We start from the raw sequence: 21,945 nt of genomic DNA on the forward strand, positions 1-21,945 counted from the left end.
CATGCGTGCATGCGTGTGTGCCTACGGTGTGTTTTCATGTGAAATTTCAGACAAGGTTCCATCGGCTATCAACTTTATTAATGAGTCGATGACGTCAGACACAAAGCAAAACCTGACCACAATCACGTAACGGTTCAAAGGAGACTAGACATCGAAGATATCGGCCGAGTGTTTAACGAGTATCACAAGAGTCAAGATCATGATCTTTCGTTTATAATATATGTGTGACGTAAACAACAGACGCCGGCTGTCTCACTGATTACGTCAATGTGCATCATCAAGGGTGGACACCCATAACAGCTTCAATGCGCAAAAAACATCAACCTGTATTTGATTACTGAACAAGTATACAATGAACACACACACACACACAGACACACACACACACACACACACACACACACACACACACACACAGACACACACACACACACACTTTCACCGCACGGTGCTAAAACACACACGCACACATGCACATTATACACACATTCACAGACAGACAGACAAACACACACACACACACACACACACACTGACACACACACCACACACACACACACACCGTCACACACTCCCACAAATTCACATGAGCTTGCACACACCTTCAGTCGTACGTACACCCAAACACACTGACACGCCACACACACATGCACACGCCGGCCGCTGGGAGGGGATAGAGAGGCTCCTTTCATTATAGTGCAGCTGTACTCAGTGTAAAGTGAACTTGTGAAAACGATAAAGGAAGCAACTGCTTGCATGTTACTGCTCATTTGAATTGTTATCGAATTAGTGAGAATTACTCAACACAAGATACATACATACATGTACAAGCTTACTCTAAATGTGCACGATTTTGTCCGCCTACTTTCTGAAGTCCACACCAGGAAATATGACAGCCAAGCGAAACACTACAGCTTGCGTCAGATGTTCAGCGTTTCCGTTTTATTCGAACACGAACCGATAAAGCTTTTCCCCGGTGTGTCGCACACGCGTGTAAACTCCACTACACAGCACAGGCGCTTGCTGTCATGTCATGGGCATTGCCTTCATCAGAGAGAACTGAAAGAGACTGAGAGAGTTAGACCATAGATGTGTATTGACTGGATCGCCAACTCGCTGCGCGCTGGCGGTAAGTGCCGAAAACCGGAAGAAAGCTGCATTCCGAGAAAAGTCACTTCCGTTTCGCCATTTTTCGATGATGCCAGAGAAGCGGTGAACCATTATTTGAAGATGCCCGGTGCAAATTGTTGTATGCCTGGATGCAGTGTGAGCTCACTAAGATGTTCAACGCTTATAACTTTCCATGGTATACTAAACGGAAAAGCGGATGCCGAATGGAGAGCTGCTCTTATCCACAAAATCAACCGTGCTGACACGCTTTTCAACCCGAAGAATGCGATACATATCTAATCTCTGGTTAGACAGAGAAAGGGTGGGTGGGGGGGGGGGATAGCGGGTGTGGTTGTGTGTGTGAGTGTGTTTGTGTGTGTGTGTGTGTGTGTGTGTGTGTGTCTGTGTATGTGTGTATGTGTGTGTGTGTGTGAGTGTGTGTATGACTGAGTATGTGCCGAGTCAGTGTGTGTGTGTGTGTGTTTGTGAGTGTGTGTGTGTGTGTGAGTATGATGTGTGTGTGTGTTTGTGAGTGCGTGTGTGTGTGTGTGAGCATGATGTGTGTGTGTATGTGTGTGAGTGTGTGTGTGTGTGTGTGTGTGTGTGTATGTGTGTGTGTGTGAGTGTGTAAGCATATGATCACCATTCAGGACTTGCAACTGTTGCACACCTTCAAATTGAGGACCTAAACCAAAATGGGGACCCAAAACTGAGTCCTCATTTGTTTTATTGATCTAACGTCTTCAGAAGCTCCAAAACAAGTTTTTGGCGCCAACAGATTTGATGGCTCATTTTGGATCAAACCTTTGAAGAAAAAAAAACACACACTTTTTTTTTGTTTTCAAAGGTTTGCGGCAAAATGAGCCATCCATCTTTTGGCGCCAAAAACTTGTTTTGGAGCTTCTGAAGACGTTAAACTCTGTTTCTTCTTTGGTCCCCGATCATATGTATGTCCCTTCTCAAAGTCCGCGTTTGTGACCATACTATGCACGTATGTGTGTATTAGCAAGTCAGTCCTCGTTTGTGACCATATGCGGCTTGTATGTGTGTGTGTGTGTGGGTGTGTTTGCGCGCGCGTGTGTGTGTGTGTGTGTGTGTGTGTGTGTGTGTGTGTGTGTGTGTGTGTGTGTGTGTGTGTGTGTGTGTGTGTGTGTGTGTGTGAAAGTAAAGTCTGACTGTGCAGATCTACCGTATTGCGGACAAGATAGAAACGATGCAACCCGCATCATATGTTGGTTAAGACTAATTTGTGCATGGTATAGTAAACTGACTGAACGCGGCTTTCTGCAAAACTGTGTGCAGTGGTATCTGAGTTGTTCAATAAAATGCCTTTTAATTTGTATCAACACTTTCAGTTTTCGTAATTGTTACTTTCCATGTCCCACTGTTAGGTTCCATTATTGTAGTCCCACATATGACTTTCTAGGTAACTAGGGATAAGGTGCACGAAGCAAAAGTGGGTACCACCTAAGCGGCCCGGGGTTGGAAGCAAAGTGAACGGGTTTCGTGTGCCTGTTGCACATGAAAGCGATACAGCCTGCGACACACTCATAATCAGTAGCTCAACAACTTGTCTAGCAGAGATAACGTATTTCATGTGCCTGTGCACCTCAACAACTGTGATTTTCTGACTGACATGCGTCGCGCGTCTCCCTGACATACACTGATACAGCAAGTGTGTGAGTTGTGTGTCTCACTGATAATCATGGCGTCTCGGGGAGGCGAGTTGACACGCCGAAAACTGAACAAGCATCCTGCGCAAGTACACAGCAGCAACACGTGAGTGAACAATACGCATTTGCACTCTCGGCAGGCGGTGTGATCAGTTAAATAGGAGTAGGAGTAGTAGTAGTGGTGGGAGTAGTAGTAGTAGCTAGTAGTAGTAGTAGTAGTAGTAGTAGTAGTAGTATTGGTAGTAGTAGTAGTAGTAGTAGTAGTAGTAATAGTAGTAGCAGTAGCAGTAATAGTAGTAGTAATTGTTGTTTTTGTTGTTGTTGTTGTAGAAGTGGTAGTACATATGTAGTTGTAGTAGTAAGACCAATGGCAGCAGAATTGACTTCGCATGCATACAGACTGATACAAATACTGCTAAAATTTGACCAAGCGAGCACATGTGCTAGTCCTGTAAACACGACTGAAATTTCAGTGTTGGAAGATGGCTGTGCTATGAACAGCGATGTTCAGTCATGCGAGACCGCACCGTGTTTTGAGACGTAGGCCTATTCGGCGATAATCGTTTTCAACGTGAATGTTTTAAGTTTTGTTTCTCTCGTGTGTAAATTTAGATGGCTAGTACACTTAAGCCAGTGGTCATACCAGAACAAAACTTTGGCAGTACTTGTAACAATTACTTGTCTATATATATGCATGCGAAGCCGTGATCTTTTGAGATATCAGACAATAAAACTGTGATGGGTTTAAAAACACTTATACCGGCACGGTTGGCCTAGTGGTAAGGCGTCCGCCCCGTGATCGGGAGGTCGTGGGTTCGAACCCCGGCCGGGTCATACCTAAGACTTTAAAATTGGCAATCTAGTGGCTGCTCCGCCTGGCGTCTGACATTATGGGGTTAGTGCTAGGACTGGTTGGTCCGGTGTCAGAATAATGTGACTGGGTGAGACATGAAGCCTGTGCTGCGACTTCTGTCTTGTGTGTGGCGCACGTTATACTGTCAAAGCAGCACCGCCCTGATATGGCCCTTCGTGGTCGGCTGGGCGTTAAGCAAACAAACAAACAAACAAAAAAACACTTATTCAATTCCAGAAAATTGCATAACATCCGCGCACATACATCCCGAAATTTAGTCTGCGGTACGTCCCATATATGTAGCCATACGATTTTGAAAAGTTCCAGAGCAACCCACCGGATCAATGCTAAAATAGAACGCTTTTTATCATGTCACCCCTCAAAATTGACGCAACAGCCTCCCGTTTTTGACCGCTCATGCCATCCGGTGACACCTACATACGTAAGAATGACATATAAGACAAGAAATACTCAAGATAACTAAAAAAAATAATGATTTTTGTCTGGACCATTTTGGGGGTACCCTTATCAGTTGAGCAGCGGTCACGTGACCCCTGTAAAAAAAAAATGGAGTTGAAAAGTGTGTCAGATATATCGATAGCCAAGGTGAGTGCCTAAAACGGCGTAAAAAATGTGACTGAGATGACACGCGGAATGAATGCTTTAGTTTGGGTACGAAAGTTGTTGCAATATTTGTTTTTCTTCTTGCACAGTGTATACGTCTGAGGAAGTCAAGAATCATTACATTACAAGTGTCGGAAATGTCGAAAGTTGAAGGCAGTCCCAGACACAGCCTTTCGTCTACTGCCGACCCCAAACGACATTAATGTAAATAATGTTCCAGTGATGATTGATTTGTACTCACCAATTGATGAATTCGGGTTCCGCACACCTTCATTATCGCCCATCATTCCATCTTCGTCGATCAGTTTCTCTCTCCAAGCTGTGCGTTAATTATATAATTACTTCCACACTTTAACGCCGCACACCACAATGTATATATATATGCAGATTGAGAACAGAACATTCCACAAGAAAAACAACTGCCAATGAATGACCACATTCAAATCAAAACACTCCACTAATAAATCCAAAGTCAGAACATAGGCTACTTTGCATAGCAACTGATCTGATAACCACGTGCAAAGCAGAACACTCTACCAAACAATTAACGGGCAATGTTCAACACACTGGTAACTGTCTTTTGTTTGTTTTTGTTTTACCTTCATTCAAAACAGAACAGTGCAGCAGAAATAATTGCCAACGTTAAGCAGTTTGAACACACGCTGGCACCTGACTTTGTAACCACATTCAAAGCAGAAAATGTGACTGTAACATTTCAGCATGAAATAGCTTCAAACGTTTCACTATCAGGACACAGCTGTAACTTATTTTATAACTAAATTCAAAACAGAATACTCCACTGGAAACAATTGACAACGTTCAACAGTTAGAACACACACTGGCCACTGATTTTATGACCATATTCGAACAGACCACTTCACTGGAAACAATTGTCAACGTTCAACAGTGAGAAGATACAATGACAACTGATTGTATGACCATTTTCGAACAGAACACTTGACTGGAATCAATTGTCAACGGTCAACACTTAGAACAAAACAACGGCAACTGGTTTTATGACCCCATTGAAAACAGAACACTTCAGCAGAAAACGATTGCCAAAGTCAAACAGTCAGAACACACAGCAGCAGCAGCTGATTGTATGACAACATTCAAGACAGAGCACACCACTACAAAATAACGCAAACCGCTCAACAGATAGACGAGCTTACGACCTTGTTCAGAACAGAACACTCCACACTGAAAATAACTGCCAACGTTCAGCAGTCAGAACACACACTGGTAACTGATGCTATGACCCCATGCAAAACGGAACACTGCACTAGACATCAAATGCCAATACACACAAAGCGACCACATTCATCACAGAACAATCCACTAGAACAAGTACCAACGTTCAGCAGCCAGAACACAGACGGGGAACAGGTTTCATGACCTCAATCAAAACAAAACACTCCACACTAGGAAAAAAAAAGCCTACTTTCAGCAGTTACAATACACTGGCAACTGATTTTACCCTCACATTGAAAACAGGGAACCCGACACTGAAAGTAACTGCCTACGTTCATCAATGGCAGCAGAGACATAACCTACATAGAAGTAAGAACACTCACTGGCAACTGATTCCATGACCACGTTCAAAACAGAACACTCCACACTGGAAGAGATTGCCGACGTTCAGCATTAGAAGCAGACGCTGATAGCACGAGTGTTTAAGACAGATACTTGTGGCATCTGTAGTGACCGACTTGGCCGTTGTAGTTGCGCTAAATGGCAACTGATTTATGACAACATTCAAAACAAAACACCGAACACAGGAAACAACTGTCGATGTTTAACAGTCAGAACACACACACACACACTGGTAAATAGATGTATGACCACATTCAAAACAGAACACTCCACACTGAAAACTTTTTCCAACGTTCAGCAGTGGGAGCAGACACTGATAGTGTGTATGTATGTGACAGAGAAGTGGAGCATCTGAAGTGAAGGACTTGGTGGCACTGTGAAGGAAGTATGTTTCCTGAAGTACGGCCACTCACAACACAATAACTTGTGAAGGACATGCAGAGAGTGTAGTGTAGTGCAGAAGTAAACTGGCTTCAGACACAGAAGTAAATTGACCAAGGATACTAAAGTAAATTGACTGCAAGTACAGAAGTACTTAGGCCTCATGGAGGTTTCGCACACACATGTTTGAGAATAGTTGCGTGAACAAAACACAACAAGAAAACTTATGTCCAGGCTGAAAAAGATAAGAGTTTGGCATTTACTTTCGGGAGTATTAATTTTGCCTCAAATAGGTCTTGGCGACTCTGGGACTCTAAATGATTAAACATATATATACTGCATGTATCTACGACACAATTTTGGAGACGTCCTCTGGCGAATTTAAGAGACAGTTGCTGTACTGTGATGGAAACGTACCGATAATTATTTATTCGGAAATGCTTCGTAACTATGGCAACTGATTAAATGATTGTGGTTACTGGCCTTATCTTCAGTGTCGTATTCCCGTTTCAGTTCATCGTCACATGTTCACAATATAACGTGCGCCACACACAAGACAGAAGTCGCAGCACAAGCTTCATGTCTCACCCAGTCACATTATTCTGACACCGGACCAACCAGTCCTAGCACTAACCCCATAATGCCAGACCCCAGGCGGAGCAGCCACTAGATTGCCAATTTTAAAGTCTTAGGTATGACCCGGCCGGGGTTCGAACCCACGACCTCCCGATCACGGGGCGGACGCCTTACCACTAGGCAACCGTGCCGATTTTTTCCTGCGTGCGTGTATTCATGTTTCCAAGCTCTGAGACTTTCGCTGTGAACTTGGGTTCTTTATTACGGGGGTGATCGGCCACCGAGAAAAGTCTGCACAAAGTTAACTCTGGGACAAAAATCCCTCGCCGAACGTGACAGACGCAAAAGCAGACTAAAACTGTCAGCGCTATAGATAGCATCCTTCTCATGCAAACCATCGTGTTCAACGCCATAGCCTATAGCTGCTGTAATCAACAGTTGGACTGCTCCCTAATACAGAGTTGACCTTTTTTCTGTGCAGAATCATATTTGCAGTTTTAAAGATTTGCAGAGTTATATATTTGCAGATTTACAGATTTGAAGATTAACAGATTTGAAGATTTACACATTTGAAGATTTACACATTTCAAGATTTACAGATTCGCAGACTTACAGATTTGCAGATTTACGAAGGTGTCAATCACGAAATTAGTTCAAAGAAAACAAGTCGCGTAAGGCGAAAATACAACATTTAGTCAAGTAGCTGTCGAACTCACAGAATGAAACTGAACACAACGCAACGCAGCAAGACCGTATACTCGTAGCATCGTCACTCCACCGCCCGTGGCAAAGGCAGTGCCAGTGGAATTGACAAGAAGAGCGGGGTATTCGTTGCGCTGAGAAGGATAGCACGCTTTTCTGTACCTCTCTTCGTTTTAACTTTTTGAGCGTGTTTTTAATCCAAACATATCATATCTATATGTTTTTGGAATCAGGAACCGACAAGGAATAAGATGAAAGTGTTTTTAAATTGATTTCGAAAAAAACATTGATAATAATTTTTATATATTTAATTTTCAGAGCTTGTTGTTAATCCAAATATAACATAATTATATGTTTTTGGAATCAGCAAATAATGGAGAATAAGATGAACGTACATTTGGATCGTTTTTTAAAAAAAATATTTTTTTTACAATTTTCAGATTTTTAATGACCAAAGTCATTAATTAATTTTTAATTTTTAAGCCACCAAGCTGAAATGCAATACCGAAGTCCGGGCTTCGTCGAAGATTACTTGACCAAAATTTCAACCAATTTGGTTGAAAAATGAGGGCGTGACAGTGCCGCCTCAACTTTCACGAAAAGCCGGATATGATGTCATCAAATACATTTATCAAAAAAATTTTAAAAAAGTCTGAGGATATCATACCCAGGAACTCTCATGTAAAATTTCATAAAGACTGGTCCAGTAGTTTAGTCTGAATCGCTCTACACGCACGCACGCACACACACACACACACACACACACACACACACACACACACACACACACACACACACACACACACACACATACACCACGACCCTCGTCTCGATTCCCCCCTCGATGTTAAAACATTTAGTCATAACTTGACTAAATGTAAAAAGCCACTCGGCACAGAAAGCAGTTAGGGTGTATGTTTTGCCATGTGTCGAAGCGGAAGGATTCTCTCATCTCAAATAAAACCGTGGGCAGATCTGTGGTGATTTACATGATGTTTCACAAGGGAAGCATTGTATCTTTAATGATCGTATGGGCTTTAATGGTCTCATGGGCTTAAATAGTCTGATGGGCTTTAATAGTCCAATGGATTGTAATGGTCAAATGGGCTTTAACGGTCTAATGGGCTGTACTAGTCTAATGGATTTTAATGGTCCAATGGGCTGTAACGGTCCAATGGGCTGTAATGGTCTAATGGATTTTAATGGTCCAATGGGCTGTAATGGTCTAATGGATTTTAACGGTCCATCCAATGAGCTTTAATGGTCTTATGGGCTTTAATGGTCTAATGGGCTTTAGTGGTCTCATGGGCTTTAATGGTCTCCTACGCTTTAATGATCTCATGGGATTTAATGGTCTACCATTGTGCAGCAAGGCAAGCGGTCTATCTTCACAAAGCAAGAAGCAACCCGGAGACAACAATGGGGGTGACGCATTTCATTGGGACATCTGGCTGGTGCTGGCACTGGAGAACTGGGTCTTTGATTTTGGCAGACCTATAGCAGCCGTGAGTATATGTATTATGTATTACTTAATTATAATGTTATAATTATATTATAAACCTTGTTCCTTCCGTGTTGCGTCTGCTTTTTGTTGTCTTTTGTGTTCTTGTTTTTCCTGATGAAGCTTCCAGAAGCGAAAATTCGTTATCGTCTTGTGTCGTCTTTGTATCGGTGAGTACAGTAATCCTTTGTTTTTTTTAACTTTAATTATAATGGACAATAACGTTTTTGTTATTGTTAGTATAGACATAGACATAGAAAATTGTATTATCTCAAGACAAGAAGCTCGGGTGTGGTGTATCACAGCATTACAACATACAACATAACACGTAAGAACATGAAACAGTAATATTCCTTTTATGCACAGCATTATTTAAACCGTATGGAGGCGATAGTGTCAAAACAAATCTCTCTCTCTCTGTCTCTCTCTCTCTCTCTCTCTCTCTCTCTCTCTCTCTCTCTCTCTCTCTCTCTCTCTCTCTCTCTCTCTGTCTCTCTCTCTCTGTCTCTGTCTCTCTCTCTCTCTCTCTCTCTCTCTCTCTCTCTCTCTCTCTCTCTCTCTCTCTCTCTCTCACCCTGCGTTCCTATAAACTGCAATCATTGAAGTCTATACAAACTTCAATTTGGTAAGTACTCGTTTATGTGTTTGATTTTATTGGACAATACACAATGGAAAATAATGGATAAACAAAGTGTTTGCTGTTGGTATTAATAATTACTAGCGTTAGTTCATTGATCTTTGCAGATCTGAATGGACTTTTTATATTACCCGGCCATATATTGTAGAATGTTAAAATGTCCCATATTCTTTATTGTTCGCGTTGGGCGGTCGTTTGTACATTTATCAGTTTACCTGCTGTAGCGAGACTGTCTTCGCTCGTTACTTTTTATCTGTGTTAGCAGATCAATTTTCTTCGGACAAATTGTTCGAGGAAAGAAAGGAGGTCATGGTTTACCTCCTGTTCTATCAAACAGACTTCGTAGTTCCGTTTAGCCTGGCAGAAAGACGTTCAGAACGCATTCGGCTGACCCATAACTGGACTTAACGACTTTTGGAGTGCACTACGTTTCCAAGACCGAGAGCGCTGTTGCAAAAGCCAGATATCAGTCTGCGTTGAAGAGGTCCGATTATCTAGTACGGTTTGGGCACAGATCGAGGAAGCAAATGGCATGAAGTAGAATCCGATGTAATAGAAAAAGAACAGGAAATGTTTCGTTTGGGCGTTTCTGAATCGGTTTCAAGTCCCATGACAGTTTGCGAAACCGACGAAGTCTTGACTCATTTCCAAGTTTGTTGTGTTCATGATGCTATGTCAGATTTTAAAACACAAGAAACAAATGACAGTTGTACGCCCACAAACGCCCTATTTGACGACATGAGGTCAACAGACACAGACCGTTTTCTATTATGGCAGTAGTAAGGCGATTATGACACTTTGACGGTTTCTTTCGGTAAAGCGGAATATGTATCCTCTTTAGGCAAAAAAACTTGGCATTATCGTCCGACTCAGCGGCACCGACTCAGCAGCTTTATGAGCTTTGCACTCAATTTATCGGGCATGATTTGAGTGATATCCTGCCTCCGTACAGACACTCAGAATTCAGCAACCATTACCCTCAAGCAGTATTTTCGTCAGTTGGAAGAGTCGAGTGACATTTGGGCGATATCATACCATTCGTACCATCACCAGCAGGCAGTGCTTTGGAGTTTATTGTCTACGGCAATGACTCTTGCATTTGCTATCATGCTGTTTCCTGCCAATGCAAAATTGATGAGGGCAGAATGCATTCGCCGCGGACAATGTGAAACGCCATCGCATGATGACATCCTTCTCCATTTCATGAAGTGCCGCTTTTATCTGAGTGCACATTTATACACTTGCACACGTGCGTAACAAACTCTATCACGTCCTGTGTTTATATGCACGTGAAAACGCTCGAAAACACGCAGAAGCAGACCTGAACACTAACGGACAGGGAGGGAAGAAGGTCGGTAGACAGATAGAAAGACAGACACACAATGCAAACAAGAAGATAGATAAAACACAGACAGACAGACATACAGACAGACAGACATATATATTGCGTAACAGTACTCATTGTTCTTTGTCTGTCTATTTGTCTGTCTACTTCTCTCTCCTCTCTGTTTACCCCCCCCCTCCCCCACTTTCAGCCCCTCCCTCGCCACCTTCACCCTACCCGTTCAGTCTGTCTGTCTGTCTGTCCGTCCCCTCTGTATTTGTCTCTCCTCTATTCTCTGTCTGTCTCTCTGTGTCCCTCTCTCAGTGTCCTTGTCTCTCTCTTTCTGACTCTCTCTCCCTCTCTTCTCTTCTCACTCCCTTCTCTTCTCACTCCCTCTGTCCTCCATCACCCCCCCCCCCACCCCCAACCCCCGAACCCCCATCACACTCTCCATGCCTACAGTACTCTGCGCAGATTAATGTCAGTTGCACTCTTGGTGCATTGGCCTGTGATGCTTCTTTGTAAAAAAAAACTAAAAAAAACCCACATCTTCAGTTACAGCATTTATTCTATGTTGCATAACCTATATGTACTTTCTGCATCCTCAGTTGTTCGTCCCGCTGGGATGGAGCCCGATGAACCGGCCTAGCATCGGGGACTATTTCCACATGGCTTACAACATCATTACTCCCTTCTGCCTACTGAAGGTAATGCGCAACGATTTGTAATGGTATGTTAAACTTCAAACGTGTACTTCTGCACGCAATTCAAGACTGGTTGTAGTAGCACGCATGAATTTTAGAGTGATACTACTCAACGATATCTAACATTATCATACTTTCCTGCCTACTTAAGTACTTTGAATCGATGGCACTGCGGATACTTTTGCAATGCCCTACAACATATTCATATCCGTATGCCTGACTTGACTATTCAAGTTTGACGCCTTCTTGGGACAAACCGGTCTACATTGGGACATTTACTGGTCTACATTGGGACATTTACTGGTACCGTGCAGCGATTTGTACTGGTATGCACTGATACAGTACATGCAGTTCTTGCCCAGTCATTTCCTGCAGCGTCATAATTACCTAACATTGCTCGGTTTACTTAAGGCAATGTTCATCGATTTTAATGGCTTGTCTACTGTAAAAGCTGTTTTTTCACTGGGTATTTCCACTGAGTATTTCCACTGGGTATTTTGCCTCAGTAAAACGCTCTGTCTGCTCAAGGTAATGCAAAGAATGCTTAATGGTATGATTATATTATTGTGTTTTTTCGTTTTGTTTTGTTTTTCAAAGCAAAAAGAAAAGCGTACATAATGCCGAGGTCTACCTTCTAGAAATTTCACATCATTAAACGTAGAGACCTAATGAACTCAAACCAAGATAATTCTATTCCTGTGTAATGCACGTGGTTGAAATACAAATATTATGTCTTATCTTATGTCTTCAATCACAAATTATTGTAGACAGTTTGTGAAGTGTTTTTGGTTTGTTTGTTTGTTTATTTGTATCGCACGGTATTTATCATCCACCTTGAGAACTTTTCCTTCAACGCCAAGCGTGATTTGTGGCTGAACGCTCCGACATCATCAAGACTCAAGACTCAAGACTCAAACTTTACTGTCCTTATAAAAGCAAGGAAAATTGCCATGCAGTGTTTGGCGGTTACAGACATTAAAAACATCTCATTTACTAATGCCTGTCTTACACTGTGCCGAATATCCTTGCGAATATAGATTCGTATACATTCGCAATGATCAGTAAACATTCGCAAGACATTCGCAAGGATTCGTAAGACATTCGCAAGAAATGTGTATTATGAACATGTTGTATTTGGCCCAAAAAAGAGACTAATGGACAGGAAAAATATTGACCATTCAATTCGAAGCCTTACGAATCCTTGCGAATGTCTTGCGAATGTTTACTGATCATTGCGAATGTATACGAATCTATATTCGCAAGGATATTCGGCACAGTGTAAGACAGGCATAACGAATGTTTGCGAATGCCTTGCGAGCCTGACGAATAATACATTGCGATGATTACGAATGTTCGCAAGGATATTCAGCACTGTGTAAGACAGGCATAACGAATGGTTGCGAATGCCTTGCGAGCGTTACGAATACATTGCGATGATTACGAATGTCTTGCGAAATCTTACAAGTACGTTGCAAAAATGTTAAGAATATGACTTCTTTGCGAATATTAGGAACATGTTGCTATGTTCAAAACAAGAGACGAATGGTGGCGAATGGTTAAGAACATTTACGAATGTCTTGCGACCATGTCCCGATCATTGTGAATTATTGGACAATTCTATTCGGCACAGTGTAAGAGTAGCATAAGAATTAGGAATTGCACTAAACAAAAACACACACACTAAAACATATCACATTTGCAAAGAATTGAGAGTTGCACTAAAGTACATCTGAAATTCCTAAGCAGTCACTCACGGGACACACACACACACATACACGCACACACACGCGCACGCACGCACGCACGCACGCACACACACACACACACACACACACACACACTTTCTCTCTCTCTCTCTCTCTCTCTCTCTTTATTTCTCTATCTCTCTCTCTCTCTCTCTCTCTCTCTCTCTCTCTCTCTCTCTCTCTCTCTCTCATCATCGATTGCACTTCGAATAATTGCACAGTTTCATCGACTTTTTAAGCGTGCATTGCACCTATAACTAGAAGAAAAGGGCACATAATGCCGAGGTCTACCTTCTGGAAGTTTCACATCATTAAACAACATAGAGACCTAGGGGCGGTGGATGACAGCAACTAGTCTGGTTCAATAATGGCGGCAGATTATGCGGACGAGTCGAGAAAAGTTGCACAATACTTTAATTGATGTGTGCGGCTTGAACCAATATTTGTCATCGCCCGAACCGTGTTGCAGGAAAATCGTGAATGATTGTGCTTTGCCGCTTGTCGATGATGGTCGGATGCAATTAAGGTGTTTTTAAACCAAAGCTGGACCTTGAACTTTGCTTCTTTGTAATGAATTGTCGTAAAAAAAGGATGTGACGACAGTTGCAGTGCAGTCAAAATCAAGGGATAGACTATACGAAGGCCAGAAAAGAGAAGCAGACAGATGGGAAAAGAGGGGGGGGGGCTATCTTTGGATGAAGGTAGAAACAGACTGAGGCAGGGTAGGGGCCCGGTAGCTCAGTTGGTAGAACACTGGACTTGTGTGCAGACTCAGAGACGGTATCCATATTCCACCCCCGTGTCACCACTGTGGCACGTAAAAGACCTGCCATAAGTTCAGGTGGCTGATTACACCTAAAGCTTTGATTGAGGTACCATTTTTTTTTGTGCGTGACGCTAATGGCCAGTCACTTGCAAGGGGTGTGTCTTACACACGTGGACAAGAAGCACGTGTGGAAAGCTTGCCTCAATAACAGCAATAGTATTCACTCTTTCACTACCAATAGCGCTGGCAGAGTTATTTCCGGAGTTCGTTTATTCTCATTCTGATCTGAAACAAGCCCGCAAATATTGACCTTTTTTTATATATTTTTTTATACCGCACATGCAATTCATAGCTATTATTCGATTTGCTTCGAAACAATGAAACAGAGGCTCAGATTCAAATCGTGATTTGGAGGCTGCAGGTATCAGGTATACTGCCGTCGTATTGTTCTGTCCTCTGGTCCTCGGAGTCAGAAAAAGTGTAAGTTCTGACAAGCAAAAGGCAGAAAAATGATAACGGGGTTTACTCAGTGGGCAAAGAAAAACGTTCTGACACTCTGGGCATTTCCCCTTGTTCCAGGACAGTTTATTTATTCGATCAAAATGAGACGTACGGGTACGTGTGTGGTGCAAAGACGGTGGCTGTGGTGTTGGGGAGGGAGAGAGAGAGAGAGAGAGAGAGAGAGAGAGAGAGAGAGAGAGAGAGAGAGAGAGAGAGAGAGAGAGAGAGAGAGACAGAGACAGAGACAGACAGACAGACAGGGAGAGACAGAGAGGGACAGAGAAACAGAGACAGAGATGACCACGACCACCAAATCGACCGCAAAAACAAAACAAAACAAAAACAATAAATCAAACCCCAAGGTTAGCCTCATTAAATATGCAACTACTCCTGGACAAAAAAAGATGTGATAGTAGGCGTATGATTAGCCTATATAAATGTGAGGGATTTCTAGTAGCCTATCACACATCTTGAATGAAGCACTGTTCAGAACTGTAACATGTCCTGTGTTTTGCATTGTGTGTGATTTAAAACAATTATTAAACGATCATTAAATAAAAGTACTAATAACTGAACAAAATTAATACTGTTTCATTTCAGCTTCAAGAGAGAAGCCACCGAGTGCTATCCAGCACAGTGACGTATTTGTCCGTCATCATGTTCGTCATGGGAGCCAGCATTCATCTGGTGGGAGACTCGGTCAACCATCGACTGCAGCATCTCGGCTACCAGAACCACCTCTCTGTGGCCGACAACCCTCTCATGAAGGAAATACGACCAAAAGAGCTGGTCAGTTTTGAAACAGAATTGTGGACACATTTGCTAATCTGGCTATGATGATAGGAACATACATTAACAATTTGAAATCGTAAAGGTGAGCTCGAACCATAGCTTTCTTTACTGTATTGGGATTGATCACTTTTGAAAAGAAAAATTGTTAAAAGCACGCTGTTCAGTTTGGCAATAGAGATCCCATTTCCCGACCCCTCCCTACCCCCCCCCCCCCCCTCACCCACCCATTCTCCCTACAAACACACAAGCAAGCAAGCAAGCAAGCAAGCAAGCAAGCAAACAAACAAACAAACAAACAACCAACCAACCAACCAACCAAACACACAAACAAACGAACAAACAAGCAACAAAAACAAACAAACCAAATCAAACCAAAGCCGACAACGCATGACATGAGTATGAATATTTACATGTGTATGTTCCAGGTAAAATCATTCGAACTGCTCTACGTGTACGATGAGGAGATTGGACATTACATGTGGTAAGCAGTGGTGCCGTTTCAAATATATTATACAAACTAGTGAATTCAAATCAGCCGAAGCTTCAACTTAATGTGTTATGAACCAACGTCTTTATAATTTTAAGAGATCAGAAACAGCTGGACAGTTAGAGTTCTAAAATCAAGAATCAAAAACAAACAAACAAACAAGAAACGAGTTAACATAAATTATGTAAATGTTAAATTTTGTCTATAATTAAACGACCAAAGCACTAGTAGCATACATTTGTGTCGGACAGCAAAAAGTACCATCTTTCAAAGAGTCTGAGTTAGATCCTGTTAACCTTTTAATCAGAGCTTTTCAAATTATGACTAGTAAGATGAAAATTTAGCGATTTCAATGTTCTAATCCGTAGCTGTTTGTACTAAGAATGAGGAAGTGCAGGATGTGTTTAATGTGCCGTTAACATCTCTCCATGTCCGGCAACATGTGTCACATTATTATTTAATGGTTTTAATAGCTTCATGTTTGAGCTTTCAGCAATATTAACATAGCATCTTGAAAAGATTTTAACAACGAAACGTGCCTGGAAATGAGTATCTTCTTCTTGTTTCGTTCATGGGCTGAAACTCCCACGTACACTCGTGTTTTTGTTCTAGTGGGATATTAGTGTATGACCGTTTTTACCCCGCCATTTAGGCAGCCATACGCCGCTTTCGGGGGAGGCATGCTGGGTATTTTCCTGTTTCTATAACCAACCGAGCTCTGACATGGATTACAGGATCTGTTCCGGCTGTGCGCACTTGGTCTTGTGCTTGCGTGTACACACGAAGGGTGATAAGGCACTAACAGGTCTGCACATACGTTGACCTTGGAGATTGGAAAAATCTCCACCCTTAACCCACCAGGCGCGGCCGGGAATCAAACCTACGACCTTCCGATTGGGAGGCGGATGTCTTATCCACTAGGCCAATGCGCCCGTCGAAATGAGTTTGAACTTGTCCTTAGCGTAAGATTTTTCACTCAGGTTATCTTGTGACACAAAAGCTTGTAATCAGCAGGAGTTACAGGGATGTGAATTCCCACCAGTATTCTTCCCTGTATAAAAATGTGGCAATGATCGTTTACTAACACAAACAGCGGCAGCAAACTTAATTTTTTGCTCGAAGGACAAAAAAATTTTTGATTTCCCACAAGAGAGCCCGAAGAGACGAATTAGTTCGTGCTTCCATGTGTGTTTTGTATTTCACCTTCCAATAAGACTTTTGGAGCGTAAAGAATTCGCTGACTTTGACATTACACCATTTTTTTCTCAAGTTTAAGCCCGTTATTTACTTCACAAGATTAAACCTGCAGTATGTTAAAAATACAGCAAAAATGATAATGGCACGTACCTGAATCAGAACAGTCTCCCCCCTCCACCACCCCCCCCCCCCTACCCTCGTGTCTAATTAATCCAGTCCTTATGTAGGCCGGCAAAGTATGAGCAAAGAGTGTTACCCTCCGTAGGGTAACACTCTTTGGTATGAGCATCTCCATTCACCACTTTCAGTTCACTAGGTTAACCCCGTAACCCCGCACTTACCGTGAGTTATGTATACGAAGTCCTCGAGTCTGGCCGAAGCAAGGTAATGTCGGTGGGTAAGATACGAACACAAAGCTAGACATCAGCGCAGAAAGTGTCGTTCTCACTGCTTGTCACCACTGCAACGGTCAACTAGAATAATGATGACCTGCAGATGATTGTTCGAGAAGGACAAGGAGAAGAAGCAGCTAGTGCACACATGATTTCCCATTGTGTGTGCTATTAAAGGCACAGACCTTCCCGTAAAAAAACAGATCCGCTCACCGTCTCAGACCTGGCCAGGCTTTAAACATGGGATAAGATCATTCCTCCACTTGGTCACATACCAAAAATGACTGCTTGCTGTGGTGAGTTGAAAATATATGTGTGTGAATAGATTTCAGATAAAGTGGCTTTCACGAAATGTATTCGTCCAAAAAGTCCAACTGTGCGCAGAGAGGACCCAGGCTTTTGGTATGTGACCAAGTGGAGGGATGGTCTAATACCATGTAAATGCCTGGCCAGATCTGAGATGGTGAGCCGAGCTGTTTTCACAAAAAGGCGTGAGCCTTTAATTAAGAACAAACAAAATAATTAGCTAGCCTGAATGAAAACAGAAGAAGATGTCGCTCTACACTTTGGCTCATACCTTCCATCGGGGAAACCGTTACCAAACTCGCCGGAAAGTAAAGAAACCACACCGCTATTGTTTGACTTCTTGTGTTGCCCCAACCAATTAGTCAAATGGACTGGAAAGCTATAATTGAATTACTTGTGACGCGGGACAATTAGATTAACAGCTTCGTTGCAAGGACAGGTGACATCAGACACAAGCAATTCGATGATGGAACATCTGGTGATTACACGTGTTGCATCAATAATCAGCTAACTAATCAACTGGAGTAGGGGAGAAAGTGTGGTCGGGTGAAAAAAGGGGCAAACTCGTTTTTGGTTGGATTTGGAGGAGAACTCATTATTGTTAGTGGCCAGTTGTTCTTGTTACAAAAATCAGAATACATAATGTTTTCCTGTCAAGAGTACCAATAATTTGCGTTAATCAAATGCTGCCGGGAGGGGGGACGGAGGGGGGGGGGGGGGGGCAATGGAGATTGATAGGACTTCTAGTACATGTGCACGGACAGCGTCGAATTGTCAAAACGGAAGAGAAGGGAAGCACTTTGAACTCAAAGCCATGACGTTCCCTACACAAGGCTTTGATAACGAACGGATAAGGGGCGTAACTCCTTAGTCATATTACAGTTGAAAATTCAAAGCGGGTCGGCTTCACTCAATTTCTTGGCATCAGAGGCTTGACATAAATTAGGAAAACAAATGGTTGGACCCATCATGGACCAACTAAAACGCTGTAGGGCAGAATTAATATTTGATGGTATTTTTGAACGTTCTCAGCGTCACTGTAGGAAGTGGCGTTCTCAGCGGCGTGCAGAAAGTGAGCGTCAAGTCCCTTTGTATCAACAACGAAAATCTTTGCATCTTTGAATGAATCGAAACGCACGAGACTTACCACTCGTGCGTTTCGATTCATTCAAAGATGCAAAGATGTTCGTTGTTGATGCAAAGGGACTTGACGCTCACTTTCTGCACGCTGAGAACGCCACTTCCTACAGTGACGCTGAGAACGTTCAAAAATACCATCAAAATATTAATTCTGCCCTACAGCGTTTTAGTTGGTCCATGATGGGTCCAACCATTTGTTTTCCTAATTTATGTCAAGCCTCTGATGCCAAGAAATTGAGTGAAGCCGACCCGCTTTGAATTTTCAACTGTAATATGACTAAGGAGTTACGCCCCTTATCCGTTCGTTATCAAAGCCTTGTGTAGGGAACGTCATGGCTTTGAGTTCAAAGTGGAAGGGAAGAAGCTGGGAACAGTCACCTGATCTGAAAACTTCTACCTTGCCTTTTACGCCGTTTCATCATTTTGCTGATTCGGCTTCCCTTCTTTCATATGAAAACTAGAATCTGTGTCTGTTTGTGTGATTCCGTCCCTCTCTGACTATAGTGTGTGTGTGTGTGTGTGTGTGTGTGTGTGTGTGTGTGTGTGTGTGCGTGTGTGTGTGTGTGTGCGTGCGCGTGTGTGCAGGTGTGTGTGTGTGTGTGTGTGTGTGTGTGTGTGTGTGTGTGCGTGTTACGTAAGTATGTGTGCTTACGTGAAATACAGTGTCTGAATGTCTGTCTGTTTCTGTGTTTTTGTCGCTGTGTGACCGTGTGTCTTTGTGTGGGGGGGGTCCACGTTCGTTTACGTTTATCTGTTTGTCGCATTTAATATTTCCTCTATTCTATGTGCAGGTACATACCCTTTTTCTTGACGCTGTTCTTGTACTACACTGGTTGTTTCTTACCTGCCAACAAACTGAAGGCCAGATACTCTCTGTTCTGGTGGCTGCTGGTTGTAATCAGTGCTGCGTATTACTGGTCAGTGTTTGGAAATGTGTGTGTGTGTGTGTGTGTGTGTGTGTGTGTGTGTGTGTGTGTGTGTGTGTGTGACCAATGCGTGTAAACATGAACAGATGCAAAGTTGAACAGATTTCGATTTAAAGGGCCTTATGTGTGTGTGTGTGTGTGTGTGTGTGTGTGTGCGTGTGTGTGTGTGTGTGTGTGCGTGCGTGCGTGTGTGTGTGTGTGTGTGTGTGTGAGCGTGCGTGCATTCGTGCTAGCGTGCCTACGTGCGTGCTTGTGTCTGTGTATGTGAATTGAACGCTACACAACAGACACATTTCTTGGTAAAGCAACATACAATGATGCGCCGGCCCTCGGACATGAATCACACATTATTCTCTTGTCAGAATTCTGTGCCAGTTATGTACATTCCAGTCAATATGTTTACGTACATTTACGTGGGCATTTTTTCACAGCCCCAGCTGAAGGTTTTGTGTCTTCGATTTTTGTTGGTCAAAATCAGCTCTTAAAGTAGGTATGATCCACAGTTTGGCTCGCTATTAATAACTTGAACAATGGAGGTTTCAGAAACCCATGTCTCACATATATAGGCTATATAACCTTTTGGTTGAGAACTACGGTGGCTTTGAGAAATCACAAGGGACTGATTAAAACGCTGATAAACGTCTGAAACATACTGCTATGCTGTAAAAGATTTTATTACCACATTTTCAGGTACCTTGTAACCGAAGGCCAAATCTACCCCATGTTCCTTGCCTTCTACATGGCCATGATTGTCTACGGGGTCTGGGCCTTGAAGGTCAAGGGCACGCGTCCTGACGTCAACGGAGCCTTCATGTTTTTGACCTTCACCTTGACCTTGGTGTTGGCCCAAGCCTGGGCCTTCTGGTTGTGGGATGATACAGTGTTGAGGGAAAAATACCAGGGGATCTTTTATATGCCGGAGCCCTGGGCGTACTACACATTATATCTAGCATAGGTTATTGAAAGCTAAAATGCACACATATTAAAGGCACAGTGCAGCTCACAGCCTTCGTTTTGCTTTTTTGTTGCAGCTGAGTGTATTTACTGTTCAAAAATCCTCCTATGGTAGTAAAACAAACCCAAAACTACCCAACGACGACTTTACTTTACTTTATTTGGTGTTTAACGTCGTTTTCAACCACGAAGGTTATATCGCGACGGGCCCAACGACGACATCTGTGAAGCTCGACAGTTTCTTGTTCACGCGAGTGCATAAATTAACCTAGTTATAACGTGGTGTTTGGTCGGAGTTCGATTCAACTGAGTGATTCTGGCCTCCATTTTGTTTTACACAAACTCATGATGATGTCTGACATAGTTTGCTAGTGACGTGTCTTTTTGTGCATGATGTGGTGAGCTACCTGATCTAAATTTAGATCCAAAAATAGGTCAAGACCAGCCGGGTCCGAAATTAATTCGTAAAACAATCGCAGTTCTTCACTCTTTGGGTGCAAGTCAATGAAACTTGGTAGTTCTTCTAAGTAACGGATAGCTGCCTGAGGTATGACTAAAAGCCCCAGGGGCTCCGTGCACCTGGATTTGACAAGTTCAGTACCTTTAAGTACTGTAATTCCTTGGTGCTACGGGACTGCGCTGGAATTGGGGTTTCTTGAGATGTGCTATGCCGGTGCAACGTGGGTTCTAAAACTACAGTATTTCCACACATTATTGCATTTTAGACTGTAACCATACTTTGAATAGGTGTTTATGCGGGGGCGGGGCGGGTGAGAGAGCTAGAGAGAGGTGGGGAGGGAGAGAGGGAGGGAGAGAGAGAGAGAGAGAGAGAGAGAGAGAGAGAGAGATTGAGAGAGACTGAGACAGAGAGAGACAGAGAGAGAACTCTGAACATTTATTGAATAAACACAAGGCTCATTTCAATGGGGAAATGGGGGGAGGGAAATTCAGCGTAGTACATGTGTCCACAGTGGAGCCGAATAAAGACAACAATAAAACAGTGAAAAACAAAACAACAGAACAGGCAGACAAACATGCCACACGTGAAATACCGTGTTTTT

At 42.8% G+C, this 21,945-nt stretch overlaps 1 protein-coding gene and 1 long non-coding RNA gene across 2 annotated transcripts in view; one reads left to right on the plus strand and one right to left on the minus strand.

Annotated features, from left to right (window-relative positions):
* Positions 1-6,226, minus strand: part of LOC138978095 (uncharacterized) — a 41,679-nt gene extending 35,453 nt beyond the window's left edge. The window contains exons 1-2 of the long non-coding RNA XR_011459582.1: positions 5,835-6,226; positions 4,502-4,579 (exon numbers count right to left, since the gene is read on the minus strand). This is a non-coding gene — a long non-coding RNA (uncharacterized lncRNA). The remainder of the gene's footprint in view (positions 1-4,501; positions 4,580-5,834) is intronic.
* Positions 2,666-20,935, plus strand: LOC138978073 (ceroid-lipofuscinosis neuronal protein 6-like). Its single transcript, XM_070350704.1, has 7 exons — positions 2,666-2,889; positions 8,882-9,017; positions 11,583-11,681; positions 15,291-15,479; positions 15,908-15,963; positions 19,796-19,921; positions 20,621-20,935. Exons 1-7 carry the CDS (start codon positions 2,816-2,818, stop codon positions 20,883-20,885), a joined length of 945 nt encoding a protein of 314 aa, XP_070206805.1. The 5' UTR covers positions 2,666-2,815; the 3' UTR covers positions 20,886-20,935.
* Positions 20,936-21,945: the final 1,010 nt, after the last annotated feature.

This window comes from Littorina saxatilis, linkage group LG1, assembly GCF_037325665.1.
Source record: "Littorina saxatilis isolate snail1 linkage group LG1, US_GU_Lsax_2.0, whole genome shotgun sequence".
Taxonomy (NCBI): Eukaryota; Metazoa; Mollusca; class Gastropoda; order Littorinimorpha; family Littorinidae; genus Littorina; species Littorina saxatilis.

What these genes read in the sequence shown, in the direction of transcription:
- LOC138978073 (XM_070350704.1), top strand. Translation starts at nt 2,816, where the DNA reads ATGGCGTCTCGGGGAGGCGAGTTGACACGCCGAAAACTGAACAAGCAT. An exon ending in AAATACGACCAAAAGAGCTG is followed by an intron (nt 15,480 to 15,907) that starts GTCAGTTTTGAA and finishes TGTATGTTCCAG; the next exon opens with GTAAAATCATTCGAACTGCT. An exon ending in GAGATTGGACATTACATGTG is followed by an intron (nt 15,964 to 19,795) that starts GTAAGCAGTGGT and finishes TTCTATGTGCAG; the next exon opens with GTACATACCCTTTTTCTTGA.